The 17369-nt window shown below is 37.0% G+C and overlaps 1 protein-coding gene across 1 annotated transcript; it reads left to right on the forward strand.

Annotated features, from left to right (window-relative positions):
* The first annotated feature begins 11659 nt into the window (after positions 1–11659).
* On the forward strand, positions 11660–12529 carry LOC121484652 (40S ribosomal protein S3a-like). The gene has a single exon (XM_041744131.1). The coding sequence runs from the start codon at positions 11787–11789 to the stop codon at positions 12468–12470; it is 684 nt and encodes a 227-aa protein (XP_041600065.1). The 5' UTR covers positions 11660–11786; the 3' UTR covers positions 12471–12529.
* Positions 12530–17369: the final 4840 nt, after the last annotated feature.

The raw sequence follows: 17369 nt of genomic DNA on the forward strand, positions 1-17369 counted from the left end.
GAGTTCTGAATCAGGCTCCTTGTGGGGAGCCTGCTTCTCCCTCTGCCTATGTCTCTGCCTCTCTCTCTGTGTCTTTCATGAATAAATAAATAAAATCTTAATTAAAAAAATAAACCTGAGATTTACTTTGTGTATAAATAGAAAATAAAATGGAAAAAAGCAATAAAAATAGAAAAAGAAAAAGAAAAAAGAAACCTGAAAAATAATAGAATAAAATAGAATAATATAATTAAAAATAAAATAAATGAAAATGAAATAAAATAGAATAACAACCACCATAAAATAAAAGAGAGACAGTAACAATCTAAATCTAAGTTGACAGGCCATCTCAACATGGAAGGAGCCCAGAAAGAGGAAGAGAAAGGAAGTAAAGGTATTCTTGCTCTAACTATTAACATTCCCAGAAAAATATGATTAAATATGTGTATTAAAAGTGTAAGAATAAAATATCTTTTTCAAGTCTCTAGTATAGGTGAAGAGTTCATAAATTGAACACAAAAAGAACTAACCATAAAGGAGGAGTTAGAAATTGTGCCACATTAAAGTGAAGTATCCTGTTCATCAGAAGACACAAAACTGGAAAGATATATTTTCAACACATATATCCACATATAATTCATATCTAGGATATATAAGGAACTACTATAACACAGTAAGCAAAGAGGCAGATAATAGAAAAATTAGCAAAGGTCACACAAGAGGATATCTAAATGGCCAATGAACATGAAAAAACACTCAAGTTCATAGTCATCAAGGCAATGCATCTTAAAACTATAATGTCATATTATTATACCCTCACCATAGTGACTAAAATGGAAAAAGATGAAAATGAAGTGTTGGCAAGGATATGGGACAACTGAAACTTTCCTATTCCAGCTGAGGAGCATAAGGAGTATAAGATGGTACACCCATTCTGGAAAACTGGTGGTAAAACAGCTCTACTAAACCTACTAAAAGTCTACTAAAGCTGAATGTACACAGACTCTATACTTGCAATTCACTGCTAGGTGTACATACCCAAGTGAAATGAGTCATGTACTCACTATGAAACAGGTCAAGCAGGCTCATAGTATCATTATTTATAACGGCAAAAAAACAAAAACAAAAACAAAAACAAAAAAAAAAACCAAAAGGACCATAAATAGCCAACAGTAAACTGGGTAGCTAAACTGCAGAGATTTATACTCTGAAATACTACATGCTCCATGCTGCACAGCAAAAAGGATGAACAAGTTGTAGCTGCATGAAAAAACATGGATAAATGTCACAAACATATGTTAAGCAAAAGAAGCCAAATACAAGAGTATAATTGGATTTACATAAAGTTCACAAATCAGCAACACTAATCTAGGATGTTAGAAGTAAGAACAGAGGTTCCCCTTGGCAGAGGGATAGTAACTAGGAAGGATCTCAGGAAAGAGACTTCAAGTAGTTAAGTTTTCATGTTTGTTCTGTGTTCCAGTTACACACAGGCATTCAATTTGTGAAAATTTATTTGCACACTTTTTGTTAAGATTTATTTATTTATTTATTTATTTATTTATTTATTTATTTATTAGAGAGAGAGAGTGTGTGTGTGTGTGTGTGTGTGTGTGTGTGTGTGAGATCTGGAGGAGGGACAGAGAGAGAGAGAGAATCTCTAGCAGATACCCCTTGGGCATGGAGCCGGACACAGCTTCCTCCAAGGACCCTGAGATAAAGACAAGCTGAAATCAAGAGTCATTTGCTAAACCAACTGAACCACCCAGGTACCCCTGCAAACTTTTCTGTATGTGTATGTTTATGTTGGATATAAGGTTTATTTTTCAAAAAAATAAAAATGAAATCAGCGGCACATAAAAAAATAAAGACAAATCAGTAGAAGAATAGAATAGTAGTTATGATTTCCAAACCACTAAAGAAAAGAATTGCTCAAAGAGGAAACAATAAATCAAACAAGAGTACAGAAAAGTGAGACAGAAAAACAAGAAACCATAGTAATTTGATAACAAAGAATTAGAAATATATAATGAAATTAGGTCCAAATATAATAGAAATTATAAGAAATGTGATTGAATAAAGATCTTCTATTGAAAGGCAAAGTTCTCAAAGAATCTGATGAAATAAATACTGTCTACCTTTATGCTGTCCACAAGAGACCTAGGACAGTGGTACAGAAAGCGTGAAAATAAAGGAAAGAAAAATAGTATTGTAAATCAACACCACCCAAAGGAAAGCAAGTATAGCATTATTAATTTCTGACTAAATTAACTGTGAGGCAAAACAAAACAAAAACCTTCAAAAAGAGAAAGAAGATTTATTATTGATTATAAGGTGTGATCCACCAAAAAGTTAACAGCTATGAGCCTCTATATACTTACCAACATAGTTTCAAAATGCATAAACCAAAACTGAGAGAAATACAAGCAAAACTTGATAAATCCACAATCATTATGGGGGATTTTCACACAAAAATCAAAGTGAAAAACAAAAACAAAAACAGGCTCTAATGCCTTTAATTAACAGTCACCAAACTTGATTAGGGAGAGAAAACTCTTCAGAAAATACAGATTATTTTCAAATATATATGGCAACTTGACAAAAAAAAATTTACCACTTAGTGGTCTAGAAAGAAAATCTCAATACATTCTAAATCAAGAGGCCATCTTTCCTGACAGTAATGCGATTGACAGAAATCAACAAGAAAGGGCTTTTGGAAAAAGCCCACCCAGTACGAATACATGTATTGGATATTTAAGAATCCCTCATATTGTACAGCTTTACTATTTACTGAAATCCATTTTACGGATTTCTCATTTGCTTCTACTCATTATCTTCTCCCCAGTTCACAATTCTGAGACTGTAACCAAGACCTACCACTTGTGCAAGTCACAGGACAAGGGTGTATTCCAGCTGAAATTAAAACAGATCTTACTTCCTTCCGCTGGTTCACTAAATCTCACTTCTTCCCGCAGAGGCCTCCAGATGTGTCAGAATTGCCAAATCCCTGTGAATTTAGGGTATCTATGCCTCAAAACCATCATCTTTGATGAAGAAGTCTACATTTAAGCACCAACTCCTATTTGCTTCTGTTACTAAAAATAAAAGTAAATCTCACAAAATTACTGAGTAAACCCCAAGTTTAGCTATTAAACCTTTACCCTTTTATCAAAGATTCTTCAAAACCGTGACCACTTTGTACCTTTAGTGAAGATTTTGTCCGTAGAGAGCCACAAGCTACATCTAAGCACAGATACTATTTCCAACACTTGGCATACCTTTTAATTTTTCCACATTTCCAGGTTCTGTTCTAGTGTCAAAGGCCATTTTTCTGTTTTCCCCCCTCCTCCTCCCATATCCCACCTTGAGAGCCTTCATATTAAAGTTATTTCCCAAGCTCTGGAGAGGAAATAGGATGGTATGTGTCCTTTTAGACACTTTGAGGAGTTCCCTTCCACTGCCTTCAGAAGGCAGTCTAAAAGGACAGTTTAAAAGCTTTGCAAATAGCTAGTGACCATGACCTCTTCCATTTAGTCTCAACGTGTAAGGCCTGCATTAGTCTCTATTTTTATACAAAAGCAACCTACTGTCTTTAGGTTTTCTTTTCTCATTTTTGTTTCATTCACTTTTATTTTCCATCCCTTGTCATTTTTTTTTTCATTTTCTACATTCATCTGGGCAAGAAATCAGGAAGTAACTAAGGGGAAGAGAGGCAAGGAGAAAAAGATTAGAAACAAGAAAAGATGATTATTGTAAGAAGTATTTAGAGAAAACAGGTAATGTGGGGCAAGAAGAGTGGAGAATGGGGTTTTGTATGGATTTTACTGCACGAAATGGAAAGAGAAGATGCAAAAGAAGACTCAAAAATCAAAGTGAGAGTAAAGCGAGCAGAAGAGTGGAATGGAGTTATGATCTATTTGGTGGCTTGGTCATAAGTTTCTAAATTGTTACTACTGGACAAACTGCTGGCCTTACCAAATGGTGCCCATAGAAAATGTTTATTCTCTGGCACATAACAACCTGTAACTTCTCATTGCATTTGTTACTGAAAGTTGGAGCTTCTGATTCTGCTTACTTTAATAGAAACAGCTTTGACACAGATGAACGGTAGATTTGATTGGGAAAGCAACCAAAACAACCACTCGTTTCATCTCACATGCAAATCTTAGCACTTCACTGACAAAACCATACCGTTTTTTTTTTCATACCGTTTTATAATAATAATAGCATCTAATGTTGCATACATCGGAAACGATATTTCTCTTTGAAGTGTATCAACGCAGTTTTTTGATGCTGGAACATACCTGCCTACACACCTTCTTCTTTCCTTTCCTTCTTATATTCTTGAAATGGCTAGTGTATGCATACCTTGGTGTTCCACCCTAAAAAGTGTATCAAAAATAAAGCTAAATGGAGAGGCTTATTTTGTGTACACTTACTTCAATTGTAGTTTTAGAGGAAACAAATAAATAACAATGTGATCCAATTTATAATTGTAGTGGACCTATATTGTTTTTATATGCTAGGTGTCTTTTATTTTCTGGCCACAACACCCCCCTTCTGCCTTGAAAGAATTGTCTCTCTGCTCTACCTCATTCAAGCAGAATACATTTCTCCTCTGTTTACCACCATTCACTGCAGGGTGGGGCATTGACCCAGACATCACCAGTTTGGCCCTCCCTATTTGATGTATCATAAAGGAAATCATATATGTCATTTTATGTTATTCGAATGTTCATGTTGAATTTGCTTTTCTACAATAAGCCTCATAATTTTTAAAATGTTTTAACACTCAGTAGTTTTTTAAACAACCAACCACATCAGAATTCACAATAGCAGAAAGTTAATTTTTTTTCTCTAATTCTTATAGATGCTGAACAGCTTGAAGACACCTGCTTCAACCGAGAGAAGGTAACTCTGGCTTAATAATAGCACATTACTACATAGGTTTGCCTGGGGGTAGAAGGTATTTATAAATTAGTGGCCCAAAGTGACAGAAGTATTACCAATATGAATTAGAAGAACAGAAACAACAGGTGAGCTGTGGATTCATGTTTTGTTACATTGAACTATGTATTTTGTATATATTGTGTATGTATGGTTATATTGGACTAGCAGGATGGTTAGAATTCAATGATATGGTTTTCAAAACAATCTTTCACAATTAAAACATTTGGACACTCTATCTCAACAAATTCTTTTCATATACAATTCAATCTTGAATAGGTGGAGAGATTTCTTACATCATTTACTTATTCACCCAGAAAATTGCCTAACAGTCATATGACTGGACATATCCACAAGTGGTCATTGGATCCCAGAATTTACAAATGTAACTGTGCACCAAGTCATCTGTGGAATTAAAAAAAAATTCCAGATCTTGCCCCACCTTTATTTTTAACAAGTTCCATGAGTGGTTCTGATATACATGAGAATCACTGGTTTAGTCCATCTCTTTCCAATTTATTCATCTTGAATTTTGAAAAATTAAAATTACAGAAGTATGAATGCCTGTAGTAAGAATCATCTTCTTACTCATCATGTATTTCAGTTTAAGAACACAAAGCCTCTCCTTGATTATTGTAAGCTGTTGAGACAATTTTACAGGTGTGACGCCAGTTACTAGAGCATTTGTGTACAGGCTGCACGGCTCCATTTTGTATGATGGTAAAACAATGAATCTGATGCACCAAGTGTTTCAGCCACTCCTTCAGTGTATATTGCTGGATAAATGTCACTTTTTAAAAATTGTATTAGTTCTAGGGTGCCTGAATGGCACCATCAGTTGAGCATCCAACTCTTGGTTTCTGCTCAGGTTGTGATCTCAGGGTCCTGAGATTGAGCTCCGTGTTGGGCTCTACACTCAGCACAGTCTGCTTAAGACTCTCTCTCCCTCTGCCCCTTTCTCTCCCTCTCTCTCCCAAATAAATCTTTTTTAAGAAATGTATTAGTTCTTTCAGATCAGTGAATACCTCTTAAGGAGTTTAGCCTCCATGGTCAGGGTAAAAAAATCTAACATTGTTTCCCAAAACATATTGAAATTAATATTTTGAGAGTAGTGAATTATTAGAAATATGGCCTCCAGCAGGAAGAAAAAAAGTGGAAATTCTCCCCCACTAAGGAGAAGAGAAACTAACTAGGAGAATGCATAGGCAGGAAAACAATCCACTTACATCTGGGGCAAAACTCATCAATCCCTTGAACCCTCCTTCCACCCACATCTACACTGAAATCAGTCCCCAATCATACTGCATTGTTTCTCACTCCAATGCCTTGGAACAGGCTGCTCCACACTCCTTGATGAGGTACTGGCTTTTAAGACCCAGCTGAAATGAGACCCCTTCTGTGGAGATTTCCTTGGCTCTCCACCTCCCTCCTTTGCCCCCTCCAAATTTCAGTTCAGCTTCCATGACAGCAGTGTCACTATTTAGTTTCATGGCCACCTCCCCTGTTTTGCTATCAGTTACACCAGGGCATTTTTGTATTTCCAATTCCTAGCTTGGTACCTGACATCCACAAGTGATGAAGAAATGCTCATTCAGTAAATATTAAATGACTTACCTAATTAAATTCCCATTCTATTGTACCTAATCTACTTCTTAAAGTGGTAACCGAAGAGGGGAAGATGTCCCCTTGGGGTCCTTGGCATCACAATAAATCAGCTGATTTTAAAGAAGCAATAGACCTAAATCATCGTCTGGCAGCTGCATTCAGCAACTTGCCAACAGAATTCTGTGACTGGGTTGCTGTGGTTTGGACCCAGGAAGAAACAGAGGAGAAACCTCGGTGGAAAATCCAGAACTGTGGAACCAGGCAAGCCAACTGTTTCAAAACAGAGGATGGCCAGTTGTATTCCAGCAGTAGGTATTAATACTGCCCCCAAAACAAGAGGAGGGCAGGCATCAACGGGCAAGGACAGAGCCATGGATCCAAGAGATAGTCACAGAGACTAGGGAATGAGGAACAGTATATCTAGTACTGAGAGATTATAGTAGCCAAGACTCTTGAGGTCCAAGTGATAAAATCCCAAAGCAAAAAAAAAAGAAGAAGAAGAAGAAGAAGAAGAAGAAGAAGAAGAAGAAGAAGAAGAAGAAGAAGAAGAAGAAGAAGAAGAAGAAGAAGAAGAAGAAAGAAAGAAAAAGAAAAAGAAACAAAGAAACAAATAAAAAAAAACCTGACACACACCACACACAAAAAGATATGGAAGCATACATGTCCCTCCTCTAGGATCCCAAAGCCCCCTATGGGCTTCTTTATAGTTTATCATATTGTCTGTTTTTCCTTCTGAGCCTCTCAAGCAAAGCCACTTCAACTCATTTGTCTTTTTGTCTCCAACACCCATCAGGCACCCAGTGTATTGTCTGACACTTAATTTACACTCCACATATTTCAGCCATTGAACTGGCCTCTAAGAATGGAGAAGTATCTCACTTCTCCCTCCCAAGTCCTAGAGCTAAAGACAAGATTTTAACCCAATGTGTTTTGCCACCTGAATTTCAGGCTGCTTCTAGAAGTTCCTTAATCTTGTCATTATGAGACATTTTCCCCTTAAATTATATGTGAATACTGTAGTTTTTTATGGTGTAGAAATAAAGGGATATGGGCAGAAGAGGGGAAAAAATGCAGAAAGACTACTTTTTCTTAGTAATGATACATTCAAACAGTGTTTTATCTAGTGCCTAAGAAAGTAAAAGCTTATTCAATTACACTGTGGCTTTGAAATGAAATCTGCTGCTCTACTGACTGCTCATTGCTCCAGACAAGCTTCAGTGTGCTGGCTGATATTTGGTGCAGTGACTCCGATACAGTGTAAGATTTCTGAGTGGCAGAATGGTATCAGCTTTGTGCAGAAGTTAGCTGCAATTTTACTGAAAAAAAAGTTATCTGTCGAGATTGAACAGTTACTGCATATGCATAAAAATGCCCCAGCAAAAAGCTGTAAGGTATCTACTTTATCAAATTGACTTACACAATAGAGGGGGGAAAAAATCCAGCTTTTATTCCAGCCTTATAGATCATTAAATGGGCACTATAAAATATCATTGCTTTCCTTTCTTGCTTTTTATCACTACCAGGACAGACATAAGTTTATCCTTAACAGTAAATGGACATTCTGTCCTATGGCATTTCTTTACAAGGAGAATGTCAAATTCTTACAGTTATCTCCTGATTTATGTCACATGTATTTAACCCATTGATTGCCTATTATGGCAGACAGAGGGTTTGGATCTGTAAAGTAAGCAAGTCATAGTACTGGCCTTATTTAAGGAGTCAACTATGAAAAAACAAAATAAATAGTGCCCATATAATACTATAAGCGCTATGATAAAGATTTTACAAGGTACCAACATTCAGGGAAAAAGCCCTCTCACCTTGCCCATGTGGGAGGATGAGAATTAGGGAGGGCTGAGCATGTTAATAAGGAGATGCCATGGGAAATTTACTGCAGTACGTTGGGAATTTTGAAGGTACTTTGGGGTCTCCTAAGCTCAGTAGGTTTCTATTAGAATAGTAAATTAGTAAAAAAAAAAAAAAAAAAAGTTGGTTGTTGAGTGTAAAAGCTACATAATCCTGAGTGAAATGAAGATCTGAAATTGACTCATTTAGCATGAACTATAACCCACAGTCTGAACGAAGCAAACCAGATAAATGAATGATTAATTTACATGAAAGCAAGGTCCTTTAACTCAGTCGCCATTGAAATTATTTCTCCAGACCTCAATCACCTTCATTCCAGGTTTACTCCTCTCTAAATACCTAATCTAAAAGGTGATGCAGGTTTAGTATATAGGCATTGATGGCATTAAAATTCATAAGCTTTAAGACACAAAGGTAGTAGGAAACCCAGATGTACAACTTGAGACATCAGGCATAGCAATGGTTGAAAATAATACTCTTTGGAAAATTGTAAAAGTAGTGTATCTGAAGGATGGGCAATATGATTTGTTTTCCATTATAGCCCAAAATACATAGCTATTTATTCTGTGATCCAGATCTAACTACAAGGCATAATGGAGGTTGGGAGAAGGTACTACCCTGCTCCCATTGACAGAACTTAAGGACATTTTGTGACTGCGAGAAACAAATATAGGAATGAAGATGGAGATTTTTCCTTACTGGAATTTTCTTTATTTTTCTTTCTGACAATAATTTGGTTCTCAGTTCCACCATATACTGAAAAGGATTTAAGGATCGCTTCTTAGCATCCTTAACTAAAATGATTCAAATGTGAAGTAGGCCCTAAAACAAATCTACTTTCTGAAGAAGTGGTTCTGAGCACCAGATGTTCCCAATTACATAGACAGTTACATAAGATATATTCAAATACAAAAATTAAGAATAACATATTCTAACTTAAAACAATAACATGTATTATATAGTTCTCTGAAGAACTGTATATTTGAAAGACATGTAAAAAGATACTGTGAAATGAGATAGTCTTAAGATGTTACAACTGCAAAATTATAGATTTTAAGGAGATTCCAATGCCCAGGATTGTTACTGTGGCTTTGAGGTGGAATGGGAAGCTCTGAGACATACCAAAGTGGAGGGGTGTGAGCCACTGGGCAGTTTTATTATATGAGCACCACATGTTCATTGTAGAAAATACCAAGTGGCAAAATGATCAAAAGGATATACTTATAACCCCATGACTTATTAGATAACAATTATTAGTAAGCTTTTGAAGTATATTTTCTAAATTTTTTATATGTTTTAATTGCAATAAAAGAATTATATCTATATACAATGGTTTAAAGTACCTATTGTAGAATCTTCGGATTGCTTCCAATTTGTCTGTACCATAAGTAATTCTACAGTGAACATCTTTGTAAATGAACTTTGCACACATCCTAAATTCCATTAGGATACATTTTTAGAAATTGGATTGTGCAGACAAGCAATGGACACATTTTTAAATGTTTTCAAAGTATTGCCAAATGTTCCTACAGAACATTGGTATCAACAGAATATGATCCTGCTCAAGTCCACTCATGGATGCTAGTTGCTCATCCTATTGATGATGGCTAGCACTCATCCAAGGATTTTTGGATGTTCCAAAGCTCACCACAGTGGTTGAGAAGAAGGTTCACTTCCCTAGGCACCCCTTTCTTTTTCCTGAATAGTTACATATGGTTATCATACAACTTTTTTCAGGTTTCTCCAATCAGTTCACAGCAGTTTAACACAACTGAGAGTATTTCACTTATTAATTGGCATTAGATAAGCTATAATTCATGCTAAATCATGTGTGAGATTTCTTGATGAGAAAATTTATATCAAGAACAGAGTTTGAATGATTTGGCATTTAAACACTAGCACTCATACACTGAACCATTTAGATTATGCAAGAGCTTGGTTCAGGAGAGAGATGCTTCAAAAAAACTTTTGTTTCTCTTTGAGGCCAGTACTTGATGTTTAAATGGTCATTTCATTAAAATCAATGAATTTGTTAATTTCCCCAGCCACAGAGGAAAATGTTGAGAGGAAAAGTCGATTTTCAATCTGTGGGGAAATGATGGCAGTGCCACTTTTAACGACCGGTGACAGCAGTTGTCTTCTGGAACACCTGGGCTGTAGTCTCCAGCTAGATTCCTTCTGCTTCTGCTTCTCTTTCTTTTTTTTTAATGGTAAAAATGAGAAATTACAGAGGCAATTCTGTATAAGGAAAGGAAGGGATTCAAAAAGAGATGACTTCATCTTGGAGCATCCACAGGACGCTGAGGAAAGCTCCCAAGCACTTGAAAAGAAAATCTCATTTCGCAGACATAATAAGAATAAATCCTCTTGGAAACAGCTTAAGACAGGGGGTAGGGGTGATGAAATCACATTTTTAAAGCAAGAGCTCTGAAACTCTTCAAAAAAATAACAATTTTAAGGAACTGAAGTGAATTCAGCAGGTGGAGATTGCATGACTTCCTCTTATTGTTTTATGGGCTTTTAATTATGGTAAGATCTGCTGTCTGACCTCAAAGTGCACAGGTTCTACCATCTTGGCTGTTTGATGAGACATTTGCTCATCATGTACATTGCAGCCCAACTGCCAAGGACACAGGACTGAGCTGGATGCTCAGCTCTTGTGGCTAACTCAACCAATGTAACTGTCCTCTGATTTTCTAGCCACAGTTCTTGCATCATTCAAGGAGCAACCTGCCAGATCGCAAATGCATTTCAAGCATTTTCTCTTTACCAAAAGGGTTCTCTATTTTCAAAATCTCACAGACGCCAATTTCAGCTTAAGCTCTCAGTCATCCTTCAAATTATATTCCACCAAATTAAATTTTAATTCCTAAATCCTCCAGAAAAAGTACCTAAGTATCAAATTGTATTCCACCAAATTAAATTTTAATTGCTAAATCTTCCAGAAGAAAGTTTCTAAGTATCTAAAAGTATCTCAAATGAATAACAATTCAGAATCTTCACACATTTGCTTTTTAAATTTAGTATTAAAAGTAACACCCACATAAAGTAAGCTCTTTTGTACCCAAATTGTTCATAAAAATAAATCACAAATATAAAGTTTTTCCTTCGATGAATCAACCGTTTTTTACCTGCAAAATTGCCTTTGCTTCCTTATAGCAAAGTCAAGGTAGTTTTGGGGGGAAAAAAGATAAAAACAGCAACAACAACAACAACTGTGTTATATTTGTTTCAACAACCTATGAAGGAATAAGCCTTTTGGCTCCCGCAGCAGCGCCGTGGCGGTCGGCAAGAACAAGCGCCTTACGAAAGGCGGCAAAAAGGGAGCCAAGAAGAAAGTGGTTGATCCATTTTCTAAGAAAGATTGGTATGATGTGAAAGCGCCAGCTATGTTCAATATAAGAAATATTGGAAAAACACTAGTCACAAGAACTCAAGGAACCAAAATTGCGTCTGATGGTCTCAAGGGTCGCGTTTTTGAAGTTAGCCTTGCTGATCTGCAGAATGATGAAGTTGCATTTAGGAAATTCAAGCTAATCACTGAGGATGTGCAGGGCAAAAACTGCCTGACTAATTTCCATGGCATGGATCTTACCCGTGACAAAATGTGCTCCATGGTCAAAAAATGGCAGACCATGATTGAAGCTCATGTTGATGTAAAGACTACCGATGGTTATTTGCTTCGTCTATTTTGTGTTGGTTTTACTAAAAAACGCAATAATCAGATTTGGAAGACCTCTTACGCTCAGCACCAACAGGTCCGCCAAATCCGGAAAAAGATGATGGAAATCATGACCCGAGAGGTGCAAACAAATGACTTGAAAGAAGTGGTCAATAAATTGATTCCAGACAGCATCGGAAAAGATATAGAAAAAGCTTGTCAGTCTATTTATCCACTCCATGATGTTTTTGTTAGAAAAGTAAAAATGCTGAAGAAGCCCAAGTTTGAATTGGGAAAACTCATGGAGCTTCATGGTGAAGGTAGTAGTTCTGGAAAAGCTACGGGGGATGAGACCGGTGCTAAAGTTGAACGAGCTGATGGATATGAACCACCAGTCCAAGAATCTGTTTAAAATTCAGACATTTAATGGTGACAAATAAAAACATTTGTGATGTTTAAAAAAAAAAAAAACCTATGAAGGAATAAGACATCATCCCTTATGTGTATATCATGTTAAAATATATAACTTAAAGCTATTAATTAGCTATTAGAGCTGCTAACAATTCTGTGAAGCATGATTTTTCCCCTTTTACATGAGTAAACAAGCTTGGAGATGTTAAATTATACACTACTGTGTGACAGTCATATATGAGCTCAGATATGGCTCTACAGCACACAATAGCTGATGTGTCATAAAAGCTATGTCACAGAGCCTTCTATCTGATATGGCTCCATGTCTCCATGGTCACCTCGGCATTCCTCTAAAAATGGGGATGGAGTTTAGAAAACACCCTAGTACTTCCTTTTCACCCACTTGTCTCTTTATAAATTTACTTTTCAACACATAACAAATGCTTATTTGATACTGTGGAATCAAAATGATAAATCGTATAATCATGAATCCTCAGTTTGGTGAGCAAAGTATACATATTTTTTTTTTAAATTAGTTAAAAGAGCCTAACATAAGTATTGTGATGGCAGAAGAGCCAGTGTGCTATGGGAGCCCAGAGAAGAGAGAACATATATTAAAAAGACAGGAAAACCTTCACCAGGAAGACACCCCTTTTGCTGGGTCTTCAGGCATGAGTAAGAGTTTGCTGGTATTTTCAACCGCCATTCCTTGCCTCTTAATTATTCAGCATGTAATCAGATTCCAAATAGCTTTTGCAAGTTGTGTCTTCTTTATGTAAGTTAAAAATTATAAATAGTTTCCATGGCTTTCCTCTGGTTATCTAAAGGAGTTGAAGTAAAATCAGCTTGTCCTAGAGAGAAAGTATTAGGGTTCTTCGGGCAGTACAGTTGAATGAAAAATAAGAGGCTCTTACAGAGAAGGCGGGGGGCCCTCAATGTGAGCCAGAGATTTGGGGGGTTTTGTTGTATGTTTTGTTTGTTTGTTCATTATTAGCAAAGCCTAGGCTTCCTCAGTGTCAGGGGAGCTGTCTATAGAGTTAGGACCAAGGACTGCATCAAATCAAGACAGGATAAGAAATGTCGTTTCTTTTTTTTTTTTTTTTTAGAAATGTAGTTTCTTTAACGAAGTTGTATTTTTGCTCTTTCTATCTCTTTTGCTCTACTAAGCATTTACATAATGTCTCTTGTTTGAAAAGGGCAGTCTTTCTGTGGGTCTACTGAGAGGGAACTCTAGAAGATGCAGAGATGGCGTCTCATCCAAGGCTTTAGGGCCTTGCCATGGGCTTTGCAATGTAGGCGCATAATAAATGTAGGTTCTACCAAACAGAAGGTTCCAACCCAAGCTCCCTCCTTGCAGATTTTATTTCTATTCTCAGACCAATTTGCCTCCTCTGCCACCTATTGGCAGGAGGAAACATTGTCTGGCTGAGCTCGCCCTAAGCGTTCAAACCTCAGCTCAGATGAAGATAAGTAACCAAGAAATTGGCATCACCACACATTATCTCCTCCACCATGACTGCTCTAGGCTAGGAGAAGAGAATATTAGTGGCAGGGGTAAGTTTTGACTTTGAAGGATTAACAAAGTGGTTACTTCTCTATGCATCTCATTTATAGTCCTCACTGAGCATCCTCTTCCTGATTGTTCCTCGCATAAGTGCTTCAGCCTCCATGAGTCTTCGTTTCCTCTTATATATATGAAAAGGAGATAAGGGTATTTTTCACTCCCCAGTTCTCAGTGAGTTTTGGAGACAAATGAGATAAAATTATGTGCCCACCGAATTATTTATACCCTTTAATCCCTGTCACCTCCTCTCTCTCTCAAAAAAAAAAAAAAAAAATCCTCACAAATAGCTATCACATTCATTTGCCTCATTTTCCAGAGGAGACAAGGCTCCCAGAGAAGAAATGTTCCATGATGTGTGAGCAAACTTGAAAACACAAATCACAGATCTATCTCTATGGTTAGCATTGAGAAGTTGCTTGAAGACCCAAGAGCTACAGCCTCTCACATTTTGTATTTTTACTGTGGCTCTTATCCCATGCTGAGCCATGGTGTGTGTGTGTATGTGTGTCTGTGTGTGTGTAACTCCTTGCAGAAATGCATCTCATTATCTGAACAGTACAGTGTACGAGTGGGTGCTTTATAAATGTTAAATGGATAAACTGGTGAATAAAATAACCTGACAGATTATTTTGCACAATACATTTACTGTGTAAATGGGTGATCTGAGGCCCCAAATGTCTCAGTAATTTGTTCAGTAGAACAGAGTAAATCAGAATTGGGGCTGGAAGGCACTCCGAGGTCTGATACTAGGCCTCTTAACATTTTCCTCCATTGTTCCTCCCTTCCCTTGGGAATTCCAGATTGCCTCAGTCACAAAGCACATTGGTCTCCTCCAGTTCCCTGAAGTTCTGGAGACTGTGATACTTGCTTTCCCCAAAACCCAAATGAATCATCAATGGCTGTGCTAGAATGTAGTGGAAGGTGCTGCAAGAGTGGAGGGCTTATTATAACAGCAAATGGGAAAAACAAACAAACAAACAAGCACAGGTGGAAGGCAGTCAGCTTGGTTTGTGTGGGACCAAGCACAGCAAATATGATGATCTGTGCTGGACATAATTAACTTCAGTCTGGATAAATTCTGGATAAATTCCAGCTCCAGGAAGACAACATATTTGGATATTGTTGCTTATAAGAGTAAAGATTAATTTAAACTGTGCAGGTGGTTTACTGCAACATATTTCTACCATAGGAAAGAGAATTCTAGGATCATCTCTTCTCAATCATAGACATATCACTTGTGTGAAGAAACAACTTTACCATATGTATAATGCTAGTGACCACTCAGGGACGCTGGGTTACCTTTATTTCTGAAAGCAGCCTGTCCTAACACACAAAGGAAAACTAAACCTGATACATTTTACTGGTAGGGGCACAAATTTACTATTAACAATATTTAAGGATCAGTTTGGTTACTGTTTATACATCTCCTTGAGCACAAATTATGACATCAATTACAGTTATATATAGCATTGTGATAAATACTCTGTGCTTCATTTCATCATCACAACAGCCCTATGTAATGGATTTGCATTACAGATGAGAAGCTGAGGTGCAGAGAGGTCAAAGGCTTTGCCTGGGGATGTACAGGCAGGAAGTGGTAGAGACACACACAGAATCTAAACTAACTGAGCCCTTACCCTTAACTGATAGTCTGTCAATCCAGCCTTGAGTTTCTGTTCCCTGTATACTGACTTATCCTTTCCAGTGGATTTGCAAGCTCTTGGAAGTCAAGGATCAAGTCTCACTGTGTTCCCTTCCAAAAGAATTTGTCATAGTGCTGGGCAGGAATGTATCCTAAAATGGCAGGATGACCAGACACAGATTTTGCAAGTCAGTAGATAGATAAATGGATGGTAGGGAGAGACAGACAGACAGAGAAGAAAAGTACAATTACTTGGAGAAAGGGGAATGGGTGGAGAAGAGAATCAGCGAACTAGCAGAGGGAAGAAGAAAAGATATTTCAAATTTAATACTTGAGTTCTAACATAGCAGCCAAGTAATAAGCTAGTAATAAGACATATCCTTGCAGAGAAATAGCTAATATCTCTCCTGATTTACACTTAAAAGGATTTATCGCTCTTCTTTCCCTTGTAAAGCAATGTAAGATCAACAGGATTAGTGGCATTCTATTGTACTCTCTGCAGAGTTTAATGCCATTTCAGGCTGTTAAAAATTTATAGAAACAAATAAGGAAGTCCAATATCAGCTGAAGCTCTAATCCCTTCAAAGTAAAGAATAGCTTCTAGGTTACCATTTGCCTTGCAAATGTAAACTCAAGTGATTTCAGTTTGCAGATGACAAAACTTCTTGAACCACCACTGGAGCAAGCCTGGCCTGGCATATGTGGAAGAGTGATGGAGACAGACAATGGGGTGTATCAGTCCATCCTATTTTTTTATTATTAAGTCTATAAACATAGGACAAGGAGGAGAGAGGTAAGAATAAGATGAGACAAAATTGGAGATAAACTAAAACTGCCCTATGAGCTTTAAACTACAAAATCATCCCATCAGAATAGATAAACAAAATCCCTTGAAGAAAGCACAATGGCCATTATATTTGTTCATTCACCCATTTGTGCATTCATAACATCAGTAGCAAAATGTGTTTCTCAAAAAGAAGATTCATTAGTAATAGAAGGCTAAAAAACCAAATGTTTGTAGGATAGATATGCATGGCATCCCATCTATGGAGCAGAAAATCTGTCCTAAAGACCCTGATGTGTCTGGTCTACCCAGTCATGGAAAGTGATGCATCGGGTCACTCCACCATGTGATTTACTTGATTCACTCTCTTTATCATACATCACAGAATCTAAGGCTCAAAGAATCAATTCAAAGATGCGCTTTACTCTATATACCACTAAAGAAGAAATAAGCCATGATAACACTATGCTATATAGCTTTTGAATTTCTATTACCTATACACTTGACTTATCCCTTCTGCTAGACTGCAAGCTCTTATAAACCAAGGATCAAGTATTCTTATCACTGAGATTTGTTTTTATATTATTCTAAAGCAAAGTGCTAGTTTAGGCTTTTTTTCATATACCTTCGTGTTGCCTGCTACCCCCAAAAATCTACTCCCACCTTTCTCCATACTGTGTTCTGACCGAGAAGGCTGATGTGGATAGGCTACCTCAGCAGGTCTCAAAGTGTACCCAAACCCCTGGGCTTCCTCAAGACTTTGGCAGGAGCTACACAAGGTCAAATATTTTTATAATAATACTAAGACATTATTTGCCCTTTCATTATGTCAGCATTTGAACTGATGGTAAAAAGCAAAGGAGGGCAAACTGCTGGAGCCATAGGAGGAATTAAGGCAGTGGCACCAAAC

Source organism: Vulpes lagopus, chromosome 2 (genome assembly GCF_018345385.1).
Source record: "Vulpes lagopus strain Blue_001 chromosome 2, ASM1834538v1, whole genome shotgun sequence".
Lineage (NCBI taxonomy): Eukaryota > Metazoa > Chordata > Mammalia > Carnivora > Canidae > Vulpes > Vulpes lagopus.

Excerpts from the sequence above, each read along its gene's own strand:
- LOC121484652 (XM_041744131.1), top strand. The coding sequence starts at position 11,787 with ATGTTCAATATAAGAAATATTGGAAAAACACTAGTCACAAGAACTCAA.